The sequence below is a fragment of the Cydia pomonella genome, chromosome 2, assembly GCF_033807575.1.
Source record: "Cydia pomonella isolate Wapato2018A chromosome 2, ilCydPomo1, whole genome shotgun sequence".
Taxonomy (NCBI): domain Eukaryota; kingdom Metazoa; phylum Arthropoda; class Insecta; order Lepidoptera; family Tortricidae; genus Cydia; species Cydia pomonella.
Window position 1 is genome coordinate 16999670 of NC_084704.1, and position 24426 is coordinate 17024095.

At 37.8% G+C, this 24426-nt stretch overlaps 1 protein-coding gene across 2 annotated transcripts; it reads left to right on the top strand.

Moving 5' to 3' along the window:
• Window positions 1-6138: 6138 nt before the first annotated feature.
• LOC133534533 (ELKS/Rab6-interacting/CAST family member 1-like) lies at window positions 6139-24426 on the top strand. Of its 2 annotated transcripts, XR_009802049.1 has the most exons (10): window positions 6139-6386; window positions 6856-7065; window positions 7770-7911; window positions 8160-8312; window positions 8804-8867; window positions 9251-9378; window positions 10910-11052; window positions 23170-23349; window positions 23850-24122; window positions 24214-24426. XR_009802049.1 is itself a non-coding variant. In XM_061873698.1 (9 exons), exons 1-9 carry the CDS (start codon window positions 6274-6276, stop codon window positions 23941-23943), a joined length of 1227 nt encoding a protein of 408 aa, XP_061729682.1. In that variant the 5' UTR covers window positions 6139-6273; the 3' UTR covers window positions 23944-24426. The 2 variants fall into 2 exon arrangements, 1 of the variants encoding a protein (XP_061729682.1); XM_061873698.1 differs by having other exon boundaries at window positions 23850-24426.

Here is a 24426-nt window from a genome sequence, read left to right on the forward strand (position 1 = left end):
CGGTAGGAATCGGACATAAAGCCAAACTTTTCCATTTAGCTTAATCATAGTGTTTTTAGGGTTCCGTAGCCAAATGGCAAAAAACGGAACCCTTATAGATTCGTCATGTCCGTCTGTCTGTCCGTTTATGTCACAGCCACTTTTTTCCGAAACTATAAGAACTATACTGTTCAAACTTGGTAAGTAGATGTATTCTATGAACCGCATTAAGATTTTTACACAAAAATAGAAAAAATACATTACCATGAAAACTTCTACCGAAAATTGGTTTGAACAAGATCTAGTAAGTAGTTTTTTTATACGTCATGAAATTAAAAATATTTTTTTTTTCATCAAACCCATACGTGTGGGGTATCTATGGATAGGTCTTCAAAAATGATATTGAGGTTTCTAATATCATTTTTTTCTAAACTGAATAGTTTGCGCGAGAGACACTTCCAAAGTGGTAAAAGGTGGCCCCCCCCCCCCCCTGTAACTTCTAAAATAACAGAATGGTAAAACTAAAAAAAATTTATGATATACATTACCATAAAAACTTCTACCGAAAATTGGTTTGAACGAAATTTAGTAAGTAGTTTTTTTTTTTATACGTCATAAAATAAAAAATGAATTTTTTTTCATCAAACTCATACGTGTGGGATATCTATGGATAGGTCTTCAAAAATGATATTGAGGTTTATATCATTTATTAAGTTTGTGCGAGAGACACTTCCAAAGCGGTAAAGCTAAGACAGGTACCCATTGCCTATACCAAGAAACCACGCATAGGTACCTAAGAGCTGTAGTACATTTTTTGTGATTTTTTTGGATAATTTATTTTGTGCAATTAAGTGTATTTTGTTTTATCTCACGTTCTATGTTATTTTTATTTTTTATCTTCGGTAGTTGTGGAAATAAACATTTTTATCTTTATCTTTTATCTTTAAAATGTGTCCCCCCCCTGTAACTTCTAAAATAACAGAATGACAAAACTAAAAAAAAATTATGATATACATTACCATGCAAACTTCCACCGAAAATTGGTTTGAACGAGATCTAGTAAGTAGTTTTTTTTAATACGTCATAAATGGTACGGAACCCTTCATGGGCGAGTCCGACTCGCACTTGGCCGCTTTTTTATTTATGCACTTTCCACTGCCGAAATCACTGAGCTATGCAACCGTTTCATCTCTAGCTGCAGCTCAGTGATTTCGGCTGCTCCTCAATTGAATTCACATGGTGTTAATGGAGGGCCCTAATCAGCAGCAGCAGAACAATAGGCTTTAGCACATCCAAGCACGCGAGTCGAGTCGCATGGGAGATAAACTACCCGTTCTACCCAGTAGGTATTTTATTGTACGATAGAGATGGATATAATATAATGCTCTTGCAAGTTGGGACTTGACATGCATCTCTTACCATGCCATACTGTTAAGATGTGTATATTTTAAGTATAGTAACATCAAATAAACTGTCTATGTTGGTATTGCATATGGTTAATTGTCTTTGACATGTATGTCACTTCCGTCTAACCGTTACAAGAATAAATGTGATCGTTCATAGCTCTCCGCTATATAAAACCGTTGTTTTATTTATAATAGGTTTTGGGCCCAGTTATGCCCATTAGGGAATAGTCAAAAGTTAGTAAATCCATAGTGCTCTGGTTGCCTCCGGACTCGTTTAGTTACTACTTCTACTGGTACAGACTCCTCTTCTGACTCCTCCTGCTGTAATGTATTGTCCAAATCAGATATTGCATTGTCATAATCAGACTCTACAGAAATGTTCAGATCTGAGTGATCAGGTTCACTCTTACTCATGACTGTCTCCTGCTTTTCTTCACAGGCAGTTTCCTGTTCCTGACAAGTATCCCCAACTGAAACTGATACTCTGTCATTTGAACACTTCCTTTCAGTATCCTCATGTATATACACATCCCTACTTGTGCTTATACATTTTTTAATGGGATCATAAATTCTATATCCCTTGACATTTTCTGGAAAACCAACTAGAATGTTTTTCCTTGACTTAGTGTCCCACTTAAGTCGCTTTTCCTTAGGAACATGAACCATAACCTGGCTGCCAAAAATCCGGACATGGCTTAAATCTGGCTTTGTATTAGTCCAGAGCTCAAACGGTGTCTTGTTATTTAATCCTGATGCGACTGATCTATTTTTAAGATAAACTGCAGTACTAGTGGCCTCTGCCCAAAATCTTTTATCTAAATTTGCATCAAATAGCAAACAGCGAGCTCGTTCAACTACCGTACGTATAGTCCGTTCTGCCAATCCATTCTGTTCGGCCGTGTAGGGATTAGACTTTTGATGCACTATTCCTGCTTCCTTCAAATAAGTCTCAAACTCATGGCTACAGAACTCAAGTCCATTATCTGTCCTAAAAAACTGGATTTTCCTACCTTTCTGGTTTTCAACATCATGGCTTCAAATTCGTTCCTGACCAATGTTCCCAAGTTGAAGGGACGTGAGAATTATCGGGAATGGGCTTTTGCAGTGGAGAATTTGTTGATTTTGGAGGGCACGGGAGATTCAATTAAAACTGAACCCGACCCGTCACTTGCATCAGCAGCCACAAGCGACGTACTAACATGTGCACCTCATCAAACCCTGACTACATCAGCGATCCTGTGTCTGTTCAGGATGCCCTGTCTAGGCCAGATAAGGATAAATGGATTGAGGCTATGCAGGACGAGTTGCAAGCATTCGATGAAAATCAAGCTTGGGTGCCGGTGGAACAGTTACCTTCAGGTAAAACCTTAGTGCAGTGTAAGTGGGTTTTTAAAATCAAAGTTAACAGTGATAAAAGTGTGCGTTACAGAGCCCGTTTAGTGGCTAAAGGCTTCACCCAGAAGCCAGGAATAGACTATGAGGACACCTTCTCACCTGTGGTCAGACATTCCACTTTAAGACTGCTATTTGCCTTGTCTGTGCAATTGAACCTTGATGTAACACATCTAGATGTTAAAACTGCATTTTTAAATGGTTACCTCAAAGAGGACATTTACATGTATCAACCAGATATTTCTTGTGATTTTAACAGGAAAAAGGTGATTGTTAAACTTAACAAAGCTATCTATGGCTTGAAACAGTCATCTCGGTCTTGGTACGAAAGAGTTGAAAAATGTTTGTGTGAATTAGGATTTAAAAAATGTAAATTAGAACCTTGTGTGTTTACAAAAATGGATGATAATGTGAAAATTATTATAGCATTATATGTGGATGATTTCTTTGTTTATTCAAACAGTAAAGAAGAGACAGACAAATTAGTTTCTGTTTTGAGTTCTAATTTTAATATTAAAAACTTAGGACAAGTTCAGCAATGCCTGGGTATGCGTGTTAAAATCGATAAAAATGCAAATGTTATTACATTAGACCAGGAAGAATATATAAACAACTTGTTAGAAAAATTTAATATGTCTAAATGTAAAGAGGCTAGTACTCCAATGGAATGTAAATTAAGTATAGAGAAATCAGAAATTTGTGATAAAGAAATTCCATATCAAAACCTTATTGGAGGCCTTATGTATTTGTCAGTGATGACTAGGCCTGATATATCTTTCAGTGTTAGTTTTCTTAGTCAATTTAACAAATGTTATACTAAAGTTCATTGGAATTATGCCAAGAGAATACTTAGGTATTTAAGCAAAACTAAAAACTTTTGTTTAAAGTATGTAAAAGAAAAAGCTCAGCTTGAAGGATATGTAGATGCCGATTGGGCTAGTAATGTTATAGACCGGAGGTCTTACAGTGGCTTTTGTTTTCAAATGTCAGGCTCAGCTGTTTCCTGGCTTAGCAAGAAACAGAGGACAGTCGCTTTGTCTAGTATGGAATCGGAACTAATGTCGATAGCAGAAGCTTGCAAAGAAGCTATGTATCTCAGAGCTTTGCTAAATGAAATTAATGGTGATTGTTATACTGTACCATTGTTCAATGATAGTCAGAGTGCACAGAAGTTGGTGGCAAATTATGGTTGTCATAGAAAAAGTAAACATATTGATATTCGGTATCATTTTGTGAAGGATGCAGTAAATGATAAAATAATTAATTTAAATTATTTGCCAACTACTGCTATGCCTGCTGATGTGTTAACAAAAGCTTTATGTGCAATAAAACATTATAAATGTATAGAAGCTATGGGAGTTAGTCAATATTAATAAGTTTTTTTTACTCCTAAATAAAATAAACTGTCTATGTTGGTATTGCATATCAGGCTGACGCAACTAGGAACAAAATAAGTTTTGTATGGAACTTGTTTCGCAAATCTTTGCCAACGAAGAAAAATAAAACGTCAGTGCTATTTATTCTGTCAAGTTTGCATAAAGTCAACTGTCAGCCTAATTGTTTTGTTTGTTATGAAGGCTTCAATGTTTTGTTCGGGTATTTCGTGCAATTTCTTTATTATTTAGTGAAAATATCGAAAATAGTGAACCGTGATCAGAGTAAACAACGAGTTTGTTACAATGCCACCGAGAAAACGGTTTACTAAGTGTGAAATATGTGGCAAGTGAGCCACTCGAGAAAATCACGAAATAAGGGATTTTATGGCGAAATTTCCCTTGGATAAAGACCGGTACGTATTGCTTTAGATACTTTTGACCTTATTTTGGTGCAGCAGGCTTTAAACACATCGAAAATTTGATATTTTATATTATTTTTAGTTGTGAACTAGGGATGTACTAAAACTATCGATAATTGTATGTTTATTTGTATATCAGTGTAAGTAATTAAATAAAATATGTGAAATTTCCTGAGAACTTGCATGCAATATGACACAAAATTAATTCGTCGAAGATTTTCAGTGGAAAATTATCTATCATCTATGCATTAATGGTCATTATTTAACATATTTGATTTGATTTATAGATGCATATTAGCGCTAAATAATCAGTTGATCATCTCATTAGCAAATACTTGGAATATAAACTGTACATAACCAAGGCTGTATGTTTTCAGATGCAGGCAGTGAGTAAAATTTGTTGGGAACGAAGACTTGATACATCTTCCCATAAAAAAGTTACATTTATTGAAACATGTATCTGCAGCTATTTTCAAAATGATGAAAATAGTGCTTTTGATAAAAAAAAATTAAGAAAAAAAATAGTGAAGGATTTTATAATTACAATCTGAGTGTAACGAGGTATTCTAAAATAGAATGCTAGCGTAGTGAGGGATTCAAGTGTTAACGCCTATGGGTGGTATTCCACCTATGCAATTTCTTTGTCCAATGTGTATTGCGTCTCACATTTTGATTAATGACAGAGAGAGACGCAATGACATTGGACCAAGAAATTGGATAGGTGGAATACCACCCTAAGGTGGAAATATTTTTGCTACCACGTGATAAATTTACATACTGCTTTTCACATCACCTATGAGGAAATTATTATGGTACAAATAAATAAATAAATTTAATTAATGGTAATTAAATTAAATAATTTAACCTAAGAAGTATGCAAAAAGAGGAAAAAAGTGATCCCTCCTAGTAGGGGAAAAAAGAGCTACTTTGATCCTTCCTAGTGGTGAAGAACAACAAGGTGTTCTAAAAAAAATCGAGTCCACATTAAGCTCGACCACGTATTAGTCCACTCATAGAACTATCCACTATATAACATAAAACTTAAATGTGGACTCGATCCTAACTTGATTTCGAGTACAAAATTTGTAGACAAGAGTCTATATTTCAACCCTCCCCATTTTATCGATATCGATAAGAAACGCAAGCGTGTAGCGTACTACACTATTTAAATTGCTTATGTTGGTACTATGGTTCTTTGACAGTTCTTTGTCGTACATTTTGGTAATGATTTGCGAAACAAAGGGATTCCACTCGCTAGTATGGAAGTCCCGTCTCTTAAAACGTAGTGATTATATGCTCTTTGTTGCATATGGTTTTGTCTTTGACATGTATGTCACTTCCGTCTAACCGTTACAAGAATAAATGTGATCGTTCATAGCTCTCCGCTATATAAAACCGTTGTTTTATTTATAATACATACCATGACCATTATCTTAATACAGCTCCAAAGAGAAAACCTTATTGGGATTTAGCTAAGCGAACCTTCCTGGAGAAACAAAAAAAGAAAACAATTCCAATTTTAAAAACAGCAATTTAAATCACGTAGCTAACCCGTCATTTTGTCAATAGACATAAATCAAAATTACTTTTTGCTACAGGCTGCCTGCGAATTTTTACTCATAACATTAAAAAATACTGCAAATAATTTACTGTTTTACGAAATATTAGAACTGCGTGACTCTGAAACTTTAGTGTGTCGTAATGCAGAGTCCTAAGCTGGAGACGCCTGCCCCGGTTAGCCGGTCGGGTGCCGGGGACATTTCCGAGCGAGAATTGTCCAGAGAGCGGAGCACCATGCAAACCACACCGCCTGCGTAAGTGGTTAGCTTTAGGATTTTTCATTTTTGAGATAAATATTTCAATTTTATATCACTGTAAAGGTGCAAACCTACTTAGCCGCACACTTCGCATGATTATAATAAATCTTAATAAATAAACTTGTTATAATGAATTAAGTAGGCATGACATATGTCAGTAGTACTAATACTAGAATATCCTTGATAATAGAATAGCAATTGATAAGTGCATGCAACTTGAAGAAATCAACGTAGGTACAACAAACGTTAGAACAACACCAAAACAAACATTCCAACATCAAAATATTCTGTTGGGCAAGCCGGTGTTAATTTAGCATGTTTTCTTTAAGACCTTTACCGGTTTATTTAAGACAACCGATGAAAAAAACCATTTATAATACCTCGCCACAACGTATATACCTACCTAAACAAAACACTAGGTTACGTGTACCTTTGTAAAAAAATCAAAGACTATATTCTATTGTAGACGTCACCAACGCGCTCTGCACAAGAACAAACTGTTTTCGGTCCCGGTGAACAAGTTCACGACCCGCTGCCAGCGCCAGAGCCCCAACCTGGCGCGTATCCGCAGCTGCCTCGAGGAGCTTCGCTCTACGCCCGTTAGACCGGTCAAAATTGGACCCAAAGCAGTCTCTATGGAGGACTTGACGCCTACGAAGAGGATAAAGCGAGAGAGGTATTTAGAAAGGCTTCATTTGATATAGTCGTGAATGTCGTCATTAGTAATGGTTACGTCTACAAAATCCTTTTGTCCGGGTCTGCCTAAAACGTAGTCTGACTAATTCGCGTTATGGCAAAACTTCATTTGAAATCATCAGTAGGCATCGTAACTTTAGTACACGTTTATGAATAAGGGGGTAAATACATAAGTGTAAGTCTCACTGTGCCAGATTGGCTTTTGGACAATAATGCAAGAGGCCTAAGTCTTCTTGTACCAGATTCGCATTTGGACTAAAACTCATTAGGCCTAAGTCTCAGTGCGACTATTTCTCGGTTGGTCTAGGCATTACGCGAATTAGTCAGACTACGTTTTAGGCAGACCCGGACAAAAGGCTTAGATTTCACTTTTGTTTCGCTTGTCTGTTCCCCCTACAAATTAGGGCTTCCGTTCCGTAGGTACATAGCGCTAACTTTGCGTGCTAGTATTTATAATTTAGGAAGGGTTACGTACAATTAGGGTGCCTTTCCGGGATCAGATGTGTATTTATAATACTCAGGTACCTATTTAAGTAACAGCTATGTTAGGATTTAGTGATATCACAGAAGTATTTACACGTTTAGAGTTTATATATTACGGATTACGGGGACTGTACGAAAGTCAAAAAGTTCACAACTCAACCTTGTGTTCCTTACTTCCCTTCAATAGTCGTTTTTTTACAGCACTAGCAAAGAGATCTCAAAGCATCCCCTAGGGGGAGCAGAGGAGCAGGCCGCGGCTAAGATCGGGCGCTTCATGCTGGTTTGCGCGTGGCGACGGCGGCGCGACGAAGTCCGGTGCCTTCGCAAGACGCTAGAATTCCAGGTTTGTTCCTAGTAAAACAGAATTTTGAAGGAATATGTCAATTTTCAATAAACATGTGCTTAACAATTTAGATCTAATCATTTGGTTCCCGTTGTACTTATTTCTACATATCAAAGAATTAACATCTGAATCTGTTCAACTGTTTGAGTACTGCGATGCCACGGACAGATATAACATTATATTGCAAGAGAAACCGGCTAGATTTTATACCGTTTAAACACACTTGCTAATTTATCCACCGATTTCAGATTTCGTGTTCCGAACGTCTACGTATCCAAGTGCACGCATTAAAGAGCCTCCTTGACTCTGACAATGGCAAGGTCCGTCTCGCTATGCGCGAGCTTGAGCGACTCAAACAGCTTCTAAGGGATAAAGAGGCGGAAAGAAGCGTTTTAGAGAAAGTAAGTCAACGACACAGACACGCGGGGTAGCTTGTCCAACCAAAATCAAAGAAAAAAGGAACTGGCGACATAGCAGCCGTGTGTAATATTACACGAACCACTTTGAGCTACCTTTTTTTACAATGCTTTTATTTTACTTGGGATGTAATTTAAGTTCAAGATGTGACTTTGCTATTTTTTACCAACAAACAGTCATGGGAGTAACGAATTAACAAATGAGTGAATCTTACTGAAGTGCACGATATTTAAGCCAAATATCTTGAAAAAACCCTGCGGTTAAACTTGAATTTAGCGGTTGAACATGATTTTCAGATATGATCACTAATTTCCAAATGCCAAACAATTACATAACGTGTTGATGTTGATCGTGTGCGTGGCCTCAAAGTGTGCCAAAAACCTATAAATATGTAATACTAGTACGAGATTGAAAATCCTTATTTCAATGCTAATCATCAATTTCTCTGAAAATGGTCAATACATGTATTTTTCAGGAGAAGAACGCTTTGGAAAGAGACTTGAGTAACGCCGAAGATAGAGCGTCGGAGATGAGCATCGGTGAGTGTATAATGAAGAAGCTTGAATCGCCCTGGGTATCACTCGTAACCTATAAATTTCTATTTCAGCCGTGATGTTTTGTTTTGTTAAGTATGTTGTCGAAGTTTTGTGAATGGTTTGCACATATACACGCTTGTATCTTATTAGGTGACCCTTTAATTCCCATCGATGTGATCAACAGAAAAATTATCTCGCATCTCACCGACGCGATATCGGGTTCACTTTAAAAGTATAGTATAGAACATATGTATCTAAGATCGAAAGGCCTGGTATTTGTAAGTTTTCGTATTGCTCCATCTGTCTGGCTGCAGCGTACACCACCGCTTTCTCTTACTTCTGTACCTGACTGAACATTGCAAGTAAATTGATGGCAATTTTCACAGGATGGCGAAACTGCCGCAACGAGGTGGAAGGCGTCCGAGCCGCGGCAGCAGTGAGCGAGCACGCACTGTCGTTGGAACGCGCTGCCAGCGCAGAGGCACGCTCACAGCGAGATCGAGCCTACACGCGGGTTAGTGACGAAAAGTAAATTTACAGTACATATGGGGCTACTTTATAGCACTAGTGCGAGAAGTAGCATATTACGTTACTGTGTCGAACATTTAAAGGGCCATATGTACTGTAAAACGTTGTACGATACATGTGCGAATAGGTAATTCGCAACTCGTGTCGATTTAAAATACTCCCTTCGGTCGTGTTTTAATTTATCGCCACTCGTTTCGAATTTCCTATTTTTCGCACTTGTATCGTAATGTACTATTTCATCTCTACAACTAGGCTCCTCCGACCCGCGGAAGCGGTGAGCGAACACGCACTGTCGTTGATGGAACGCACTGCCAGCGCAGAGGCAGGCTCTTAAGCATGATCGAGCTTACACTCGGGTTAACGAATTACATTATTACTACTTTCATTCCCCTCACCGATAAAAAGAATAATTACTTATTATTCAAAATAAGCGTAATGCTCCAGACTTTAACCTTCTTAACGCTTGTGATTTCACCTTTTGAATATCTTTCTAGATACTTAGGTACAAATTTATTGGTGTAAAGATGTAAAGTTGTTGTTTGCTATTACGATCTACGGAAGCGAAAGCTGAGCAAGCGTTGGTTTTGGTACGCGGGGTCAAACCCCGGCTCATAACCAATGAGTTTTTCGGAACTTATGTACGAAATATCATTTGATATTTACCAGTCCCTTTTCGGCGAAGGAAAACATCGTGAGGAAACCGGACTAATCCCAATAAGGCCCAGTTTACCCTCTGGGTTGGAAGGTCAGTTGGCAGTCGCTTTCGTAAAAACTAGTGCCTACGCCAATTCTCGGGATAAGCTGTCAAGTTGCCCAGGCTCCCATGAGCCGTGGTAAAAATTCCGGGACAACGCGAGGAAGGAGGAGGTTCAAAGTGGATTCTTTAGCGTAGCGGAGGTAAAGGCACAATAGGCAAACAACTTGCTGAGAGAAATAAAGATTTGCACGTCATCACCGCAAGAAAAACATTCAGTAGCTTAAAACATTACCACTACAGATTTAATCTAACTACATTGAAGCTTTTCCACTAACTACTAGAAACTAGATTTATACCCACTTAGCTATGCTGGTTGTAAGAATACTCTACGACGCACCCTTCAAAAAATGACATACGATGATACAGAGAACTCACTAATAGTCGTAAAATGATTACTTACTGTACTTTGATATAGAATACTTAAATAAGTTATTTTGTTAAGGTTATCACCTTACCAGATTTTTATTGTGAACTATTTATAATTATAATTAAGTGAATAATTACAAATTAATTAATATGGTCCTATTCTGCCTGAAACACAGGAACTCCTAGTTCAGGCATTTGTAAACTTTTCCTTATCCTTAATCCTTAGTCTACCACTGTACTATACTGTTTTCAATAAATTATTTGTATTTGTATTTCCTTGCTATTTTCTCTAAATATTCTTTTTACCCCTTGAACAACCTCATTAGGTGGCTTCTTTTACTATTAACAAAATAACAATTAACGATTTCAACACTCGCGTCCTTCCACTTTCCAGCTATCTCACCTAGAAGCAGACTTGTCGCAGCATGAGACCCTGCTGGCGGCGGCCGAGGCTGAGGCGGCTGCGCTCCGACGCGAGGCCAACGAGAAGCAGGCCCTACTGCAGCTCACCAGCGAGCAGCTGAAGTTGGAGAAGGAGTGAGTATACGCAGTATACACTGTTCATACCTACAGTATAGTCGAAGAAATATTATTTGCACCGATGAATGTTATAGCTAATGGCTCTTTTACAATAGGGTAATAAAACAATTAGCATCCGGTTTTGCTGAAAGTATACTTGAGCTTAACAAATTTAACAATCTTGAACCGAGTTTTTCTGTTCTATATTTTCATTTCTAAGTTTTCATAGTCTTCCAACTTTACAATTCGAAGACTATTATTAAAAAAAATAAAACTATTTATGTAGAGAAACATTAATTTCAAAGTAAAATCCTACGATTTGTGTTGAAAAAAAGTTTTATTTAAGTACCTAATATTTTGTCGAATTTATCCCAGAAACACAATTTCACCAGACCAGCGGCGGCATCATGGTTCCATTTTTATCACTTGTCACTATGCCCGTCACTTTTGCGCTTAGATACTTGTTAGAACGTGACAGGCATGGTGACAAATGATAAAGAGACGACCATCTTAGCCCTACAGCTCATAAAGGCTCTGTTTGTCGTTCTAAAAGTGATGAGAGTGCTGAGAAAGTTGCATTTTAACCACATACGAGTATGAGGCTACTCCTGGGCTACTCATGTTGGCAAATTGAATTGACTTTTAAACGATGATTTAAAATGATAAACATAAAACATTTAAGGTGGTTCGATTAGGTTACCCAAAGCTTAAACCTCACTAGATGGCGCCACAATTGCAAATTTTGAGTTTTAATTTTTTTGTGGAGTAGTCTTGGTATTTCTATACTGTAAATTATGTTTAGCGCACTCATTAAATAAATATTGAACTATTACAACAAACATTGAACACTTCATTGTACAAAAACTACCCCTTAATGTCGACAGAATGTTTCTTGACTCTATTTCTAAGTATCACTCACACATTCAAACAGTCTTACTGGGATCCTTGTAGTAGACAATTTGGCACAGCGTGAGTAGGCTTCAATAGCGTTGCGGTAGGTATGTACGTGGAAATACATGCAAGAGGATGTGGGTTCGAGACTCATTAATTTTTTTTTTGGGTTTGGAGTGGAATTCTACCAGGATTGAATAGAGTAAAACATTATATTGTCGCAGACAGCAAAACGATACGTGTATTCATTTGTTTGTAAACTGACAAAATAAAAAACCACAGACAAAACAAAATAGCTTCCAGCTAAGGAACATTGGGTTTAAAACCTGTTTGGTTTATATGTTCTAACACCTGCCCTTAAACCGAACAGTTTAAACCAAGATTATAAACACAATTAAAATGTTTGTCTTTGCCTAGAAGCTTTGTCAAAACATCCGCAGGCATTTGATCAGTAGACAAGTATTCTAAGTTAATAATTTTATCACTTACGACTTGCCGCACATAATGATGTCGAATGTCTATATGTTTACTTCTACTATGGTTAATTTGGCTGTCACAAATCTTCTGCGCCGACTGACTATCATTGTATAGAGTAATGGGTAAGTATTTACCTAAGCATTCATGTAAAAAGGTCCTTATGAATGCAGCTTCTTTCGCTCCTTCGCATAACCCCATGTACTCTGATTCGGTTGAAGATAAGGCAATGGTTCTTTGCTTACGACTCTCCCATGACACAGCCGAGTTGCTTATCTTGAACACATAACCTGTATATGAACGTCGGTCCAGCGGGTTAGACGCCCAATCTGCATCTACATACCCTGTAACAGATAACGTTGATTTCTCATATTGCAAGGAATAATCCATAGTTCCTTTTAAATATCGAAGAACACGCTTGGCCGCTTTCCAGTGCGTTTCAGAATAACAGTTGTTGAACTGGCTTAATAGGCTTGCTGCATGGGCAATATCTGGTCTTGTGCACACCGCTAAATACATAATGCATCCAATCAGGCTTCTGAACTTAGAGTCAGGATCAGTCTGGTCTCCCTTTTCAAATTTCAAGCCGGTCTCTAAAGGTGTGTTCACAGGCTTGCAGTCCGCCATATTAAATTGTTCTAACACTTTCTGTATGTAATTTTTCTGATCAAGAGTAATTTTATTTTTATCTTGAGTCAATCTCATGCCCAATACATGTGTAGCACGACCAAGATCCTTCGTTTCAAATATTCTCATTAGTTCTTCCTTCAGCTTTTTCTTCTCTGGTGTGTCTTTACTGAAAATCAGAATGTCATCAACATATAATGCTAATATAATAAGATTACCACTATCATCCGATTTTATGTAAACACAGGGCTCGCTGAGTGATTTTCTGAACTTGAGGACCTTCAGGGCATTATCAATTTTATCATACCAGGCCTTTGATGCCTGTTTCAGTCCATATACTGCTTTGTTCAGTTTAAATACGTAGTTTTCTTTACCTTTGACTTTATACCCATCTGGCTGTTCCATATACACAGTCTCCTTTAAATCACCATTGAGGAAGGCTGTCTTCACATCCATGTGATCAACATTCATGTCTAAGTTGACTGCCAGGGCAAGTAAAATACGTATGGTTGAGTACCTTACCACAGGGGAGTAGGTCTCATTGTAGTCTACACCATATTCCTGGGTAAATCCCTTAGCTACTAATCTAGCTTTGTAACGAAGTAACTGACCTTCCAATCCAAGTTTCTTTTTGAAAATCCTGTAAAATGTTTACAGCTTTCTTTCCAGCAGGTAATGTTGTCAATGTCCAGGCTCTGTTCTTTTCAAATGACTTGTACTCTTCCACAATTGCTTCCTTCCAATGTACTTTATCATGTCCTGACAGCGCTTCATGAATTGTCTTTGGTTCAGCACCTTGACATGCAACTGTCATTGCAATCTCTGCATTAACGGAGTCTGTCATTTCCTCATACTCACTAGAGCCTTGATCCGTAGTCATATCAGGATTCCAAGTGACATCATTAGGATCATCTACAAAACTGGAACTAGAAGTGCTTGGTTCAGTTTCAGATACTTCAGATACTTCCACAACAGGATCAGCTGACAAAGGATCTGCAGTTAAAGGATCTGCATTTCTAATAGTATTATCTATGCCATCACTAATTAAATGTAACTGGCCATCTGTAGTAGAATTTTGCTGATTCAGTTTTATATCTTTATACATTTTATCTTCAAAGAACTGTACATCTCGAGACTTAATACATTTAGACGGGTTTTCAGGGTCAATTAGTCTATATCCTTTTGATCCATCGCAATATCCCACAAATACATACATTTTGCTCTTTGCATCTAATTTCTTACGTTTTTCACTAGGGATCATTGCATAGGCGACACAGCCAAATACTCTCAAATTAGATAAATTGACTTTATTACCTGACCATAGCTCTTCAGGTGTGGTCCCTCTTACCGCCTTACTTGGTGACTTATTCTTAATGTATATTGCTGTATTCAATGCCTCGGCCCAGAACCTCGGGTCCATTCCAGCATCCTGCAGCATGCAGCGTCCTGCCTGCATAACCGTGCGGTTGGCGCGTTCTGCGACTCCATTCTGGGCTGCACAATATGGTATGGTTGTCTGATGCTGGATGCCGTGCTCTTTCAGAAACATCTGGAACTGTTTATTCACATATTCAGTGCCATTATCTGAACGAATCGCTTTTATTTTCAAATCAGTTTGATTCTCAACAAAACTCTTAAAGGTTTTAAATACAGACAATACTTCATCTTTACTTTTAATAAAATATCCAAAAGTCATTCTAGAATAATCATCAATGAAAGTCAAGAGATATCTACTACCACTGAATGATGAAACTGGCATAGGTCCCATTAAATCAGAATGAATCAGACCAAGTTTCTCAGTAGCTCTGGTATAAGACCTTTTGGGGAATGGTAATCGACTTTGTTTCCCTTCAAGACATGCTACGCAGGAAATATGTTTATCATTAGTGTAATCAATTCCACTAGCCATACCTTTTTTTAGTAAATCCATACTCCGTCTGTTTAGATGTGAAAGTCTACGATGCCACAACTCCTGGGATGACTTCATTTCACACAGATTAGCAGCTTCTTGATCCCTTGAAAGAACCTTAAGTACTGGCTCACCCAAATCCTCAGAGTGACATGCCGCAGCTAGCTCGTATCCATGTGACGGTTGACTCGTCATGTCCAGTTCATAGACGCCGTTCACCTTCGTAGCACTGGCAATTACATCTTTGCCGCAATAAATATCGCATTTCTGCTTCTTAAAATGCACTTCGAGTCCTTTGTCTACCATCTTGCCAACGGAAATAAGATTTGTTGACAATCCCGGCACGTAAACAACATCGCTTATTTTCGTAGTTTCACTGTGTCCTTTTAACAACAATTCGACGGTTCCATGTCCCTCACTATGCAACTTTTCTTTATTCGCCACTGTTACTGAACGCGGAGTTTCCAAAACATAATTTTGCAATAACGTTTTATCGTTTGACATATGACAAGTTGAGCCGCTGTCAATGTAAAAGGAGTTTGACTTAACGTCAACTGCCAAAGCGGTTAGCAACGTTCCGTTCCACGCTTTTTCAGTCTTCTCACTGCGTTTCTCACTTTTATTGGCTTTGTTTGGACAGTTTTTCGCATAATGATTCGGTTTCTTACATATGAAGCACTTAACCTTCGATGGATGTTTGTTGACACTGTTTGAACTAGAACCCCGGTTTGTAAACATAGAACTTTCTTCGGTCTTATCGTCTCGTCGTAAATTTTCTTGTAGTAATTTACTTTTTACTGTTTCACTGCACAATTTAATGTTAGAATTTTCCAATTCCATAATAAGTGGATCATAGTCTGGTGGTAGACCACTTAACATAATTACTGACAGGAAATCATCATCTAATGGAGAATTTATGTCTCGTAGTTGTTGATCTAAATCAGTGATCTTCAAGAGATACGCCTCCATATCCTTAAATTGCTCTAGTTTCAATCCAAATAAAGTACGTAGCAGTCCTAGTCTTCTACATAGCCCTTTATCTTCGTAGGCATTTTTCAAATTGTTCCAAGCTTCGTATCCAGTCTTTGCGTTACGTACATGTGAAAACGATGACGGCTGCACCATCAGGCATATTTTTGCAAGCGTTCTCTGTTGTTGACGCTCATCGCTGACCTTGGGAACGCCGGTAGACTCTTCCTGTATGCAATCCCATAGATTTTCATGAATCAAGTACATACGCATCAAAAACTTCCAGTTTCCATAGTTAGCTATGCCACTGAGCTTTTCAAAATTGACTGCGATCCCGGAACTCGACGTGGAAGACGAGGTCGTCGTCGGCAAATTTTCATACGACATTTTCGAATTAATTTTTGAACTTTTTGCCGAAAACTATTTACGTACTAATTATTCGCGTATCCTGGGCCCAAAACCTATTGGGTTTGGAGTGGAATTCTACCAGGATTGAATAGAGTAAAACATTATATTGTCGCAGACAGCAAAACGATACGTGTATTCATTTGTTTGTAAACTGACAAAATAAAAAACCACAGACAAAACAAAATAGCTTCCAGCTAAGGAACATTGGGTTTAAAACCTGTTTGGTTTATATGTTCTAACAGTTATCAGTATTATCAAGTAGGTACCTATTATTAATAAATTATTTTATGAGAAATATGAGCGTTTTCCATAAAAATATTAAAAATCTGATTCTCACACATCATGATATTTTTGGGTTCTTCCAACTCAGAATCACTAGCACAATCAATCCTCGTGTTAAAAAAACCCGAAAATTTGTATTGAAATTTTAGTTTTACATTGAAATTTCTTTCACACTAAAATGTGACGTAATGGTATGGATATTTTAGGATATCTTTTTTTAATGCTAGGGTGGAGAAGAGTCTAAGTAGAATGAACCTAAGAAAGTCCAAATTTGTAAGTCAGATATTCCGGTATTTTTTTCAAAAAAAACGCTGTTTTGTTCCAAAATTAAAGCAATCCCTTACTGCCCAGCCTTTAAAAAAGTAGGTACTATTTTACAGTAGAATTAAAACATTTTTTTTACGATACATTTAATTAAATTACAGTGAGTTACAAAATTGCATGGCCTTCTATTTATAACCATTATAAAAAGAAATGAGATATTTACCATGTTTGTTTATATTATTGATTTCCCGATATTTTGACACAACTAGAAGTTTCACACAATGCCTAGAGATAGAAAATTATTTATTTATTTTATTTATTGACAATTTCATTCAACGGATCACATCATATCCAATTTATGTGTATATGTATTGCATTGTTTTCTACCTAGTTGGTTATTAAATTCTGTTACTTCAATAATCTTTATCTACATAAAATAAACAAACGAAAGTTTAATAAAGTATATATTAAAATGAAGTACACAAAATCAGGAATTACATATGACAATATCATTCAAAATCGCCTCCTCTGGCTTTGACACAGGCCCTCAAACGACGAGGCCAGACATCAATAGCGGCACGCACGATTGTCATGTCTAATTCCGTCACTGTCTTAACTATGGCCCGCTTGAGGGAGTTAAGATTTGTGTGGGGTTTAGCACAGGCTTTCTCCTCAATAACCTGCTATATGGCATAATCCAGGGGGTTAAGGTCCGGGCTGGAGGACGGCCAGTCTTCGTGGGCAATAAAGTCAATTTTGTTCCTTCGAAACCAGGCTTGAGTTGTTTTTGCCTTATGTGCAGGAGCTGAGTCCTGTTCAAAGATCCATGGCTGGTTTTGAAATAGGGTGTGGCTTAAGGGCTTCACTATTGGATCGAGAACGGTTTCCAGTTTCCGGTTTTCACACCTTTTTCACAGAAATGAATCTGTGTTAGCCCTGAGTATGACACACCCAAAATCATGTTTGGCGGGTGCCTACATTTGTGCAACGCAATAGGGTTGTTTCCATCTACAAATATTAGGGCATAATTGTATCCCAAAAAATTTTTTGGATTATAAGAACATGTTAAACTACTTTTAGGGGACCTGTAATGACCATATTTTTGTAAATATTGAATTTAAAATATCTTTTGGCACACGTCACGTGACCAAACTCGAAACGTCATTGAAGATTCTGATGACGTCACAACTCTCGGATTGACACTGTTGACAGTTAGGTGATTAACAACAAATGACAAATATCAGTTGACAGTTCGTATCTTCTACGTGTGTATGTAGTTATGTGTCAAACCATAAACTGTGACGTCACACAATTTTCAAAGAGCGTTTTGGGCGCGAAAGCATCTTTCAAAATATATTTTGTTAATTTAACATATTTAAAGCCGTTTTTAGTATAAAAGCTGAATTTTAAGGCAACTTTTAGTTAATATAGAAAGTAATACAAGCGTTTCAAAAAATTGGAATACGATTCTCTTTTAGGCCCCAATTCATTATAGATACGACGAGATAAGCGTTATGTGTGGTATATAATTATAGCTCACAAATCCACCACATTATGTCATTTTTTATTTTTTCGGTAGCATTTGTTTTAACGGAAATAAAGAGGTTGCAAATCGAGTAACAGAACTTCAGAACAGATATCATTTGATATTTACCAGTCGCTTTTCGGTGAAGGAAAACATCGTGAGGAAACTGGACAAATCCCAACAAGGCTTAGTTTTACCCTCTGGGTTGGAAGGTCAGATAGCAGTGGCTTTCGTAAAAACTAGTGCCTACGCCAAATCTTGGGATTAGTTGTCAAAGCGGACCCCAAGCTCCATTGAGCCGTGGCAATATGCTGGGACAACGCTAGGAAGAAAGAAAGAAATCGAGTAACAGAACTTAGTAACCAACTAGGTATAATAGTTATGATGTAAATGTCCATATCATGTTGGAGTCATATATGTATTAGCCAACTAATTATTCAAGATCAATACACTTAGCTCCCTTAGGTATTCGCCTAAGTACAATCTCGGGCAAAATTGAGTTTTATAAAAGTGAACTAGTTTCTAGGTCATATTTTCTATGAATTGGTCATTTTTGTAGACTCCAATTACAGTTACACTTTTCCTGGTTTTTCGCGGACCAGAATATCGATGATTTTTGTAACTTGATTTAGACGTTGCTATCATTTTTAATCCAAAAACACATAAAATCACAATTCAGAACATGCGGCAGCTTTGTTTTCTATCAAGTACCTCAAGCACCAGGGCGGCTACCGGGAAAATCGAAATTCGTCAATTTCGGGCATTTTTCTCTGTCACTCTAATTACGTCTTAGTGAGAGTAAAAGAGAAAGATCCCCACAATTTGCGAATTTAGGTTTTCGCGGTAGGCCCCCAGGTCCTGTCAAGTTTCAGCAGTGTTGCCAGGTGAGCGGAAGAGAATTATCGTACTTGAGTGTCAATATTATTGTACCGTTAAAAAAAATATCGTACGCCAATCAAAAAGGCAGCCCCTAAAAATGTCTTGCAAAATAAGCTTAAACTTCCAATTAATAATAAAAAAAAGACAATTTTCTTCTAAATTGCGCAAAAAATCTGTTTATGTTTGTGTATTTTTGGGATAGACTCAAACAGTATACAGGAAATTGTGACATTTTAAACTTTAAACTTACACCAAGGAGCCGAACACCCAAAAGATACTAATTTTAGCCTATTTCTGAGAGAAAGTGTCATATTTTGCTTCAAATTACTAGACTTTTAAGGTGGCATCGTCCAAGGGCTGAAATTATAGTACTTTAGTGTACGATAATGCTCTTTGGAACATTACGTCATACCGGGGCCCAAATTATCGTACATGTACGACAATTATCGTACGCCTGGTCACACTGAGTGTCAGTGTCGACAGAGTCAGCTAAAAACGCGTCAAACATCGCAACGTCGCGCCGATGCATGGAGCAAAGAGCATATAATCACTACGTTTTAAGAGACGGGACTTCCATACTAGCGAGTGGAATCCCTTTGTTTCGCAAATCATTACCAAAATGTACGACAAAGAACTGTCAAAGAACCATAGTACCAACATAAGCAATTTAAATAGTGTAGTACGCTACACGCTTGCGTTTCTTATCGATATCGATAAAATGGGGAGGGTTGAAATATAGACTCTTGTCTACAAATTTTGTACTCGAAATCAAGTTAGGATCGAGTCCACATTTAAGTTTTATGTTATATAGTGGATAGTTCTATGAGTGGACTAATACGTGGTCGAGCTTAATGTGGACTCGATTTTTTTTAGAACACCTTGTTGTTCTTCACCACTAGGAAGGATCAAAGTAGCTCTTTTTTCCCCTACTAGGAGGGATCACTTTTTTCCTCTTTTTGCATACTTCTTAGGTTAAATTATTTAATTTAATTACCATTAATTAAATTTATTTATTTATTTGTACCATAATAATTTCCTCATAGGTGATGTGAAAAGCAGTATGTAAATTTATCACGTGGTAGCAAAAATATTTCCACCTTAGGGTGGTATTCCACCTATCCAATTTCTTGGTCCAATGTCATTGCGTCTCTCTCTGTCATTAATCAAAATGTGAGACGCAATACACATTGGACAAAGAAATTGCATAGGTGGAATACCACCCATAGGCGTTAACACTTGAATCCCTCACTACGCTAGCATTCTATTTTAGAATACCTCGTTACACTCAGATTGTAATTATAAAATCCTTCACTATTTTTTTTCTTAATTTTTTTTTATCAAAAGCACTATTTTCATCATTTTGAAAATAGCTGCAGATACATGTTTCAATAAATGTAACTTTTTTATGGGAAGATGTATCAAGTCTTCGTTCCCAACAAATTTAACTCACTGCCTGCATCTGAAAACATACAGCCTTGGTTATGTACAGTTTATATTCCAAGTATTTGCTAATGAGATGATCAACTGATTATTTAGCGCTAATATGCATCTATAAATCAAATCAAATATGTTAAATAATGACCATTAATGCATAGATGATAGATAATTTTCCACTGAAAATCTTCGACGAATTAATTTTGTGTCATATTGCATGCAAGTTCTCAGGAAATTTCACATATTTTATTTAATTACTTACACTGATATACAAATAAACATACAATTATCGATAGTTTTAGTACATCCCTAGTTCACAACTAAAAATAATATAAAATATCAAATTTTCGATGTGTTTAAAGCCTGCTGCACCAAAATAAGGTCAAAAGTATCTAAAGCAATACGTACCGGTCTTTATCCAAGGGAAATTTCGCCATAAAATCCCTTATTTCGTGATTTTCTCGAGTGGCTCACTTGCCACATATTTCACACTTAGTAAACCGTTTTCTCGGTGGCATTGTAACAAACTCGTTGTTTACTCTGATCACGGTTCACTATTTTCGATATTTTCACTAAATAATAAAGAAATTGCACGAAATACCCGAACAAAACATTGAAGCCTTCATAACAAACAAAACAATTAGGCTGACAGTTGACTTTATGCAAACTTGACAGAATAAATAGCACTGACGTTTTATTTTTCTTCGTTGGCAAAGATTTGCGAAACAAGTTCCATACAAAACTTATTTTGTTCCTAGTTGCGTCAGCCTGGCATGGAGTGGCAACGCCGCAATGTATTTGTACACGAAATTTGTCACACACACATGAGTAAAATTTATAAAAATATAACGTTGATTATTGCATGATTTCTGTATGAAACAAAGTTTTTCTATTATTTAGCGCAAATGAATATTCGAAAGTAGATAGATGCGCAACTATTTATTTAATAATATTGTGTAATTAATTAATAAATAGCGATTGTTTTTTGTATGAAAATCGAACCACCTTAATAACGTTCATTTAAGTGTGATTCATAATGTTTTACATTAGTACCTATTTTCCTCGCGCTGGTGTGGTGTAAAATCTTAAGTTTCTCGGGAGGACAGTTTGTTTAACCCTCGTGCCTTGAAACCTTCGCAACGCTCAAGATTCCACTCTTGAATCCACTCACGACGCTCGTGGTTTTTTGGATGCTTTCGCTTGCTCGGGTATCAATATCAGCACGAGGGGTTAAACAACAACTTTGATCCCTAGTAAAACAAATAATAACCTATTATTTCATGAGTATTAACTATTTCGGTGATAGAAGACAATATTATTAGACCGCGGGCCAGGAGCATATATTATCAGTACCTCCCGTCTGATACTTTGTCAGATTATACTTTAGACGCTATCGTGAATTAAAAAAATAGTCAGCCAGTTGTACCGCGGTGGAAAGACCGTCGGTTGATGACATAAATATGTAAAAAACTCATCGCTTCCCGATTGATACTGTGTCAGATGATAGTTTAGATGCTATTTTTAAATTAAAAATCTGTCAGCCAGTTGTATCGCGGTGGAAAGACCGCCAGCAGGTTACATGAAACATATAAGAAATACGCGCATTACCATTTATGTCCGCAAAGTATGCGTAAGTATGCTGGCTGTACCGCGGTGGAGAGACCGTCCGACCGAAGAAAATCATACTGTCCGCTATGGTTTTAATTTAGTGTCTTGCTTAGGCTCTACTTTCAAGTTTTTTTTCTTATTTTTTGGACCTATGGTTTCAAAGTTAGAGGGGGGGGGAGACATTTTTTTTTCTATCGGAGCGATTATGTTTGTTGAAGACCCCTAGTAGTTTTGAGAGACCTTTCCAACTCACCCCACCTCACCCCACACTTAGGGTTGAAGCTTAAAAAAACCCTTAAAAAAAAAATTTGATTTTATTGTACGACTTTGTCGGCTTTATTAATTTATATATCCATGCCAAATTGCAGCTTTCTAGCACTAACGACCACGGGGCAAAGCCTCGGACAGACGGACAGAGAGACAGATAGACCTAGTTGACTACGGAATCCTAAAAACCGTCAGCCGGATGTATCGCGCTGGAAAGACAGAGCTTGACTTTTTTATGATAGTAATAAGTAATAAAAAAAAGAATCGCAACGGAACAAGCATACTTTGTGGACATAACTTGGTAAGGCGCGTATTTTATACATGTTCATGTGACCAGCTGGCGTTCTTTCTAGCGCAATACAACCGGCTGACGATTTTTTAAATTAACAATAGCATCCAAACTATCATCTGACAAAGTATCAAACAGGAGGCAATGACTACATTTATATATTTTTTATGTGTATGAGGCGATTGGTCGTGGAAATCTGTTCCTGACTCGCGGTCTATATATATATATTAAGGACATAACCAATTAGACAATTGCACATTCAGGTAGACTCCCACTCTCTTTTACCGCGCCTTAATGTCCTATTTATAGCGGTAGAGAGCGTTGCGTACGCGATTGCTCAGCGCTAGCGGCGCGCGTGGCGTTAGCCGCGGACGAGACGAGCGAGCTGCGGGCCGTCGTGAGCGAGCTACGCGCGGAGCTGGCCCGCCTCGACGCAGAGCTGCGCGTCACACGCGAGCAGCTAGCGTGGTGGCCTCGCCCTCTGACGAGGTAATAAAAATCTGTTTTGTATTTATTGTGCTAATACAGTGGTTAAAAGCGCTGTGCGAGCATTGTTCAGCACTAGCCGCATGCGTGGCATTGGCCGCGGACGAGACGAGCGATATGCGGGGTGTCGTGAGCGAGCTACGCGCGGAGCTGGCCCGCCTCGGTGCCGAGCTGCGCGTCACGTCAGCACGTCACGCGCGAGCAGCGCAGTTGGCGTGGTGGCCTCGCTCTCTAACTAGGTACCTAAGTATTGTTACTTTGTCTTGCCGGATCATCATGGGAGGGTTGCCTAAACCTAAAACAGAGGTCACTGCTTTTGGGATCTTTGTCCACTGGTCTTCATTGGCTGCATGGAGAACGATTGCGAATCTTGGTTGCAGATTTGATTTGCGCGTCTGCCAATCGGACCTAGGTACTATTAATTTTATTGAATATCAGTCCGTTCCCTAGTAAACTGATGGTCGATAAATGAGTTTCTGACGAATAATCTATATTACTGACAGGATGATGGGCGCCGCGCGCTCCCTGCTGCGCTATCCACTATCCGTGCCCGAAGCCATCGTGTGGGCGCTGGTGCCCGCGCGGCACGGCTGCTGACCTTGGTCAGCTCTGCTCCAAGAACGTCGTAATAGCCAAGCTAAGCGGCCGACTCCGAAATCTGCTGATTAATTCTGCTACGACAGCTACTGTAAACCGAGGCGAATCGGAACACCGGGCGAATACACTAAAACAACAATGTTGATATTTAAAACAATGCCAATGATTGGCGTTACAGGGTAAGATTTTAGTGCGCTCATAACAATGGAATTTCTCAAATAACGGTTTTATTTAACTTGATCTGATTCGACCTTCTTTATACGCTTTTAGCTAAACTCTGAAGATAATTGACAATGCGAAAGGTGAGTAGGTGCTGACCTGTACTATTTATTACTTAATGCAATGTTAATTAGGTAGTTTTCGCGGGTTATGTTTACACGTATTTTGTAAGATTTTTCACGGATTTGATTTGCGGTAAGTTTTATTGTTAGAATATTTGTAAGTGTTTAACTATGTCATTTATTGAATATAATTTTAACGATA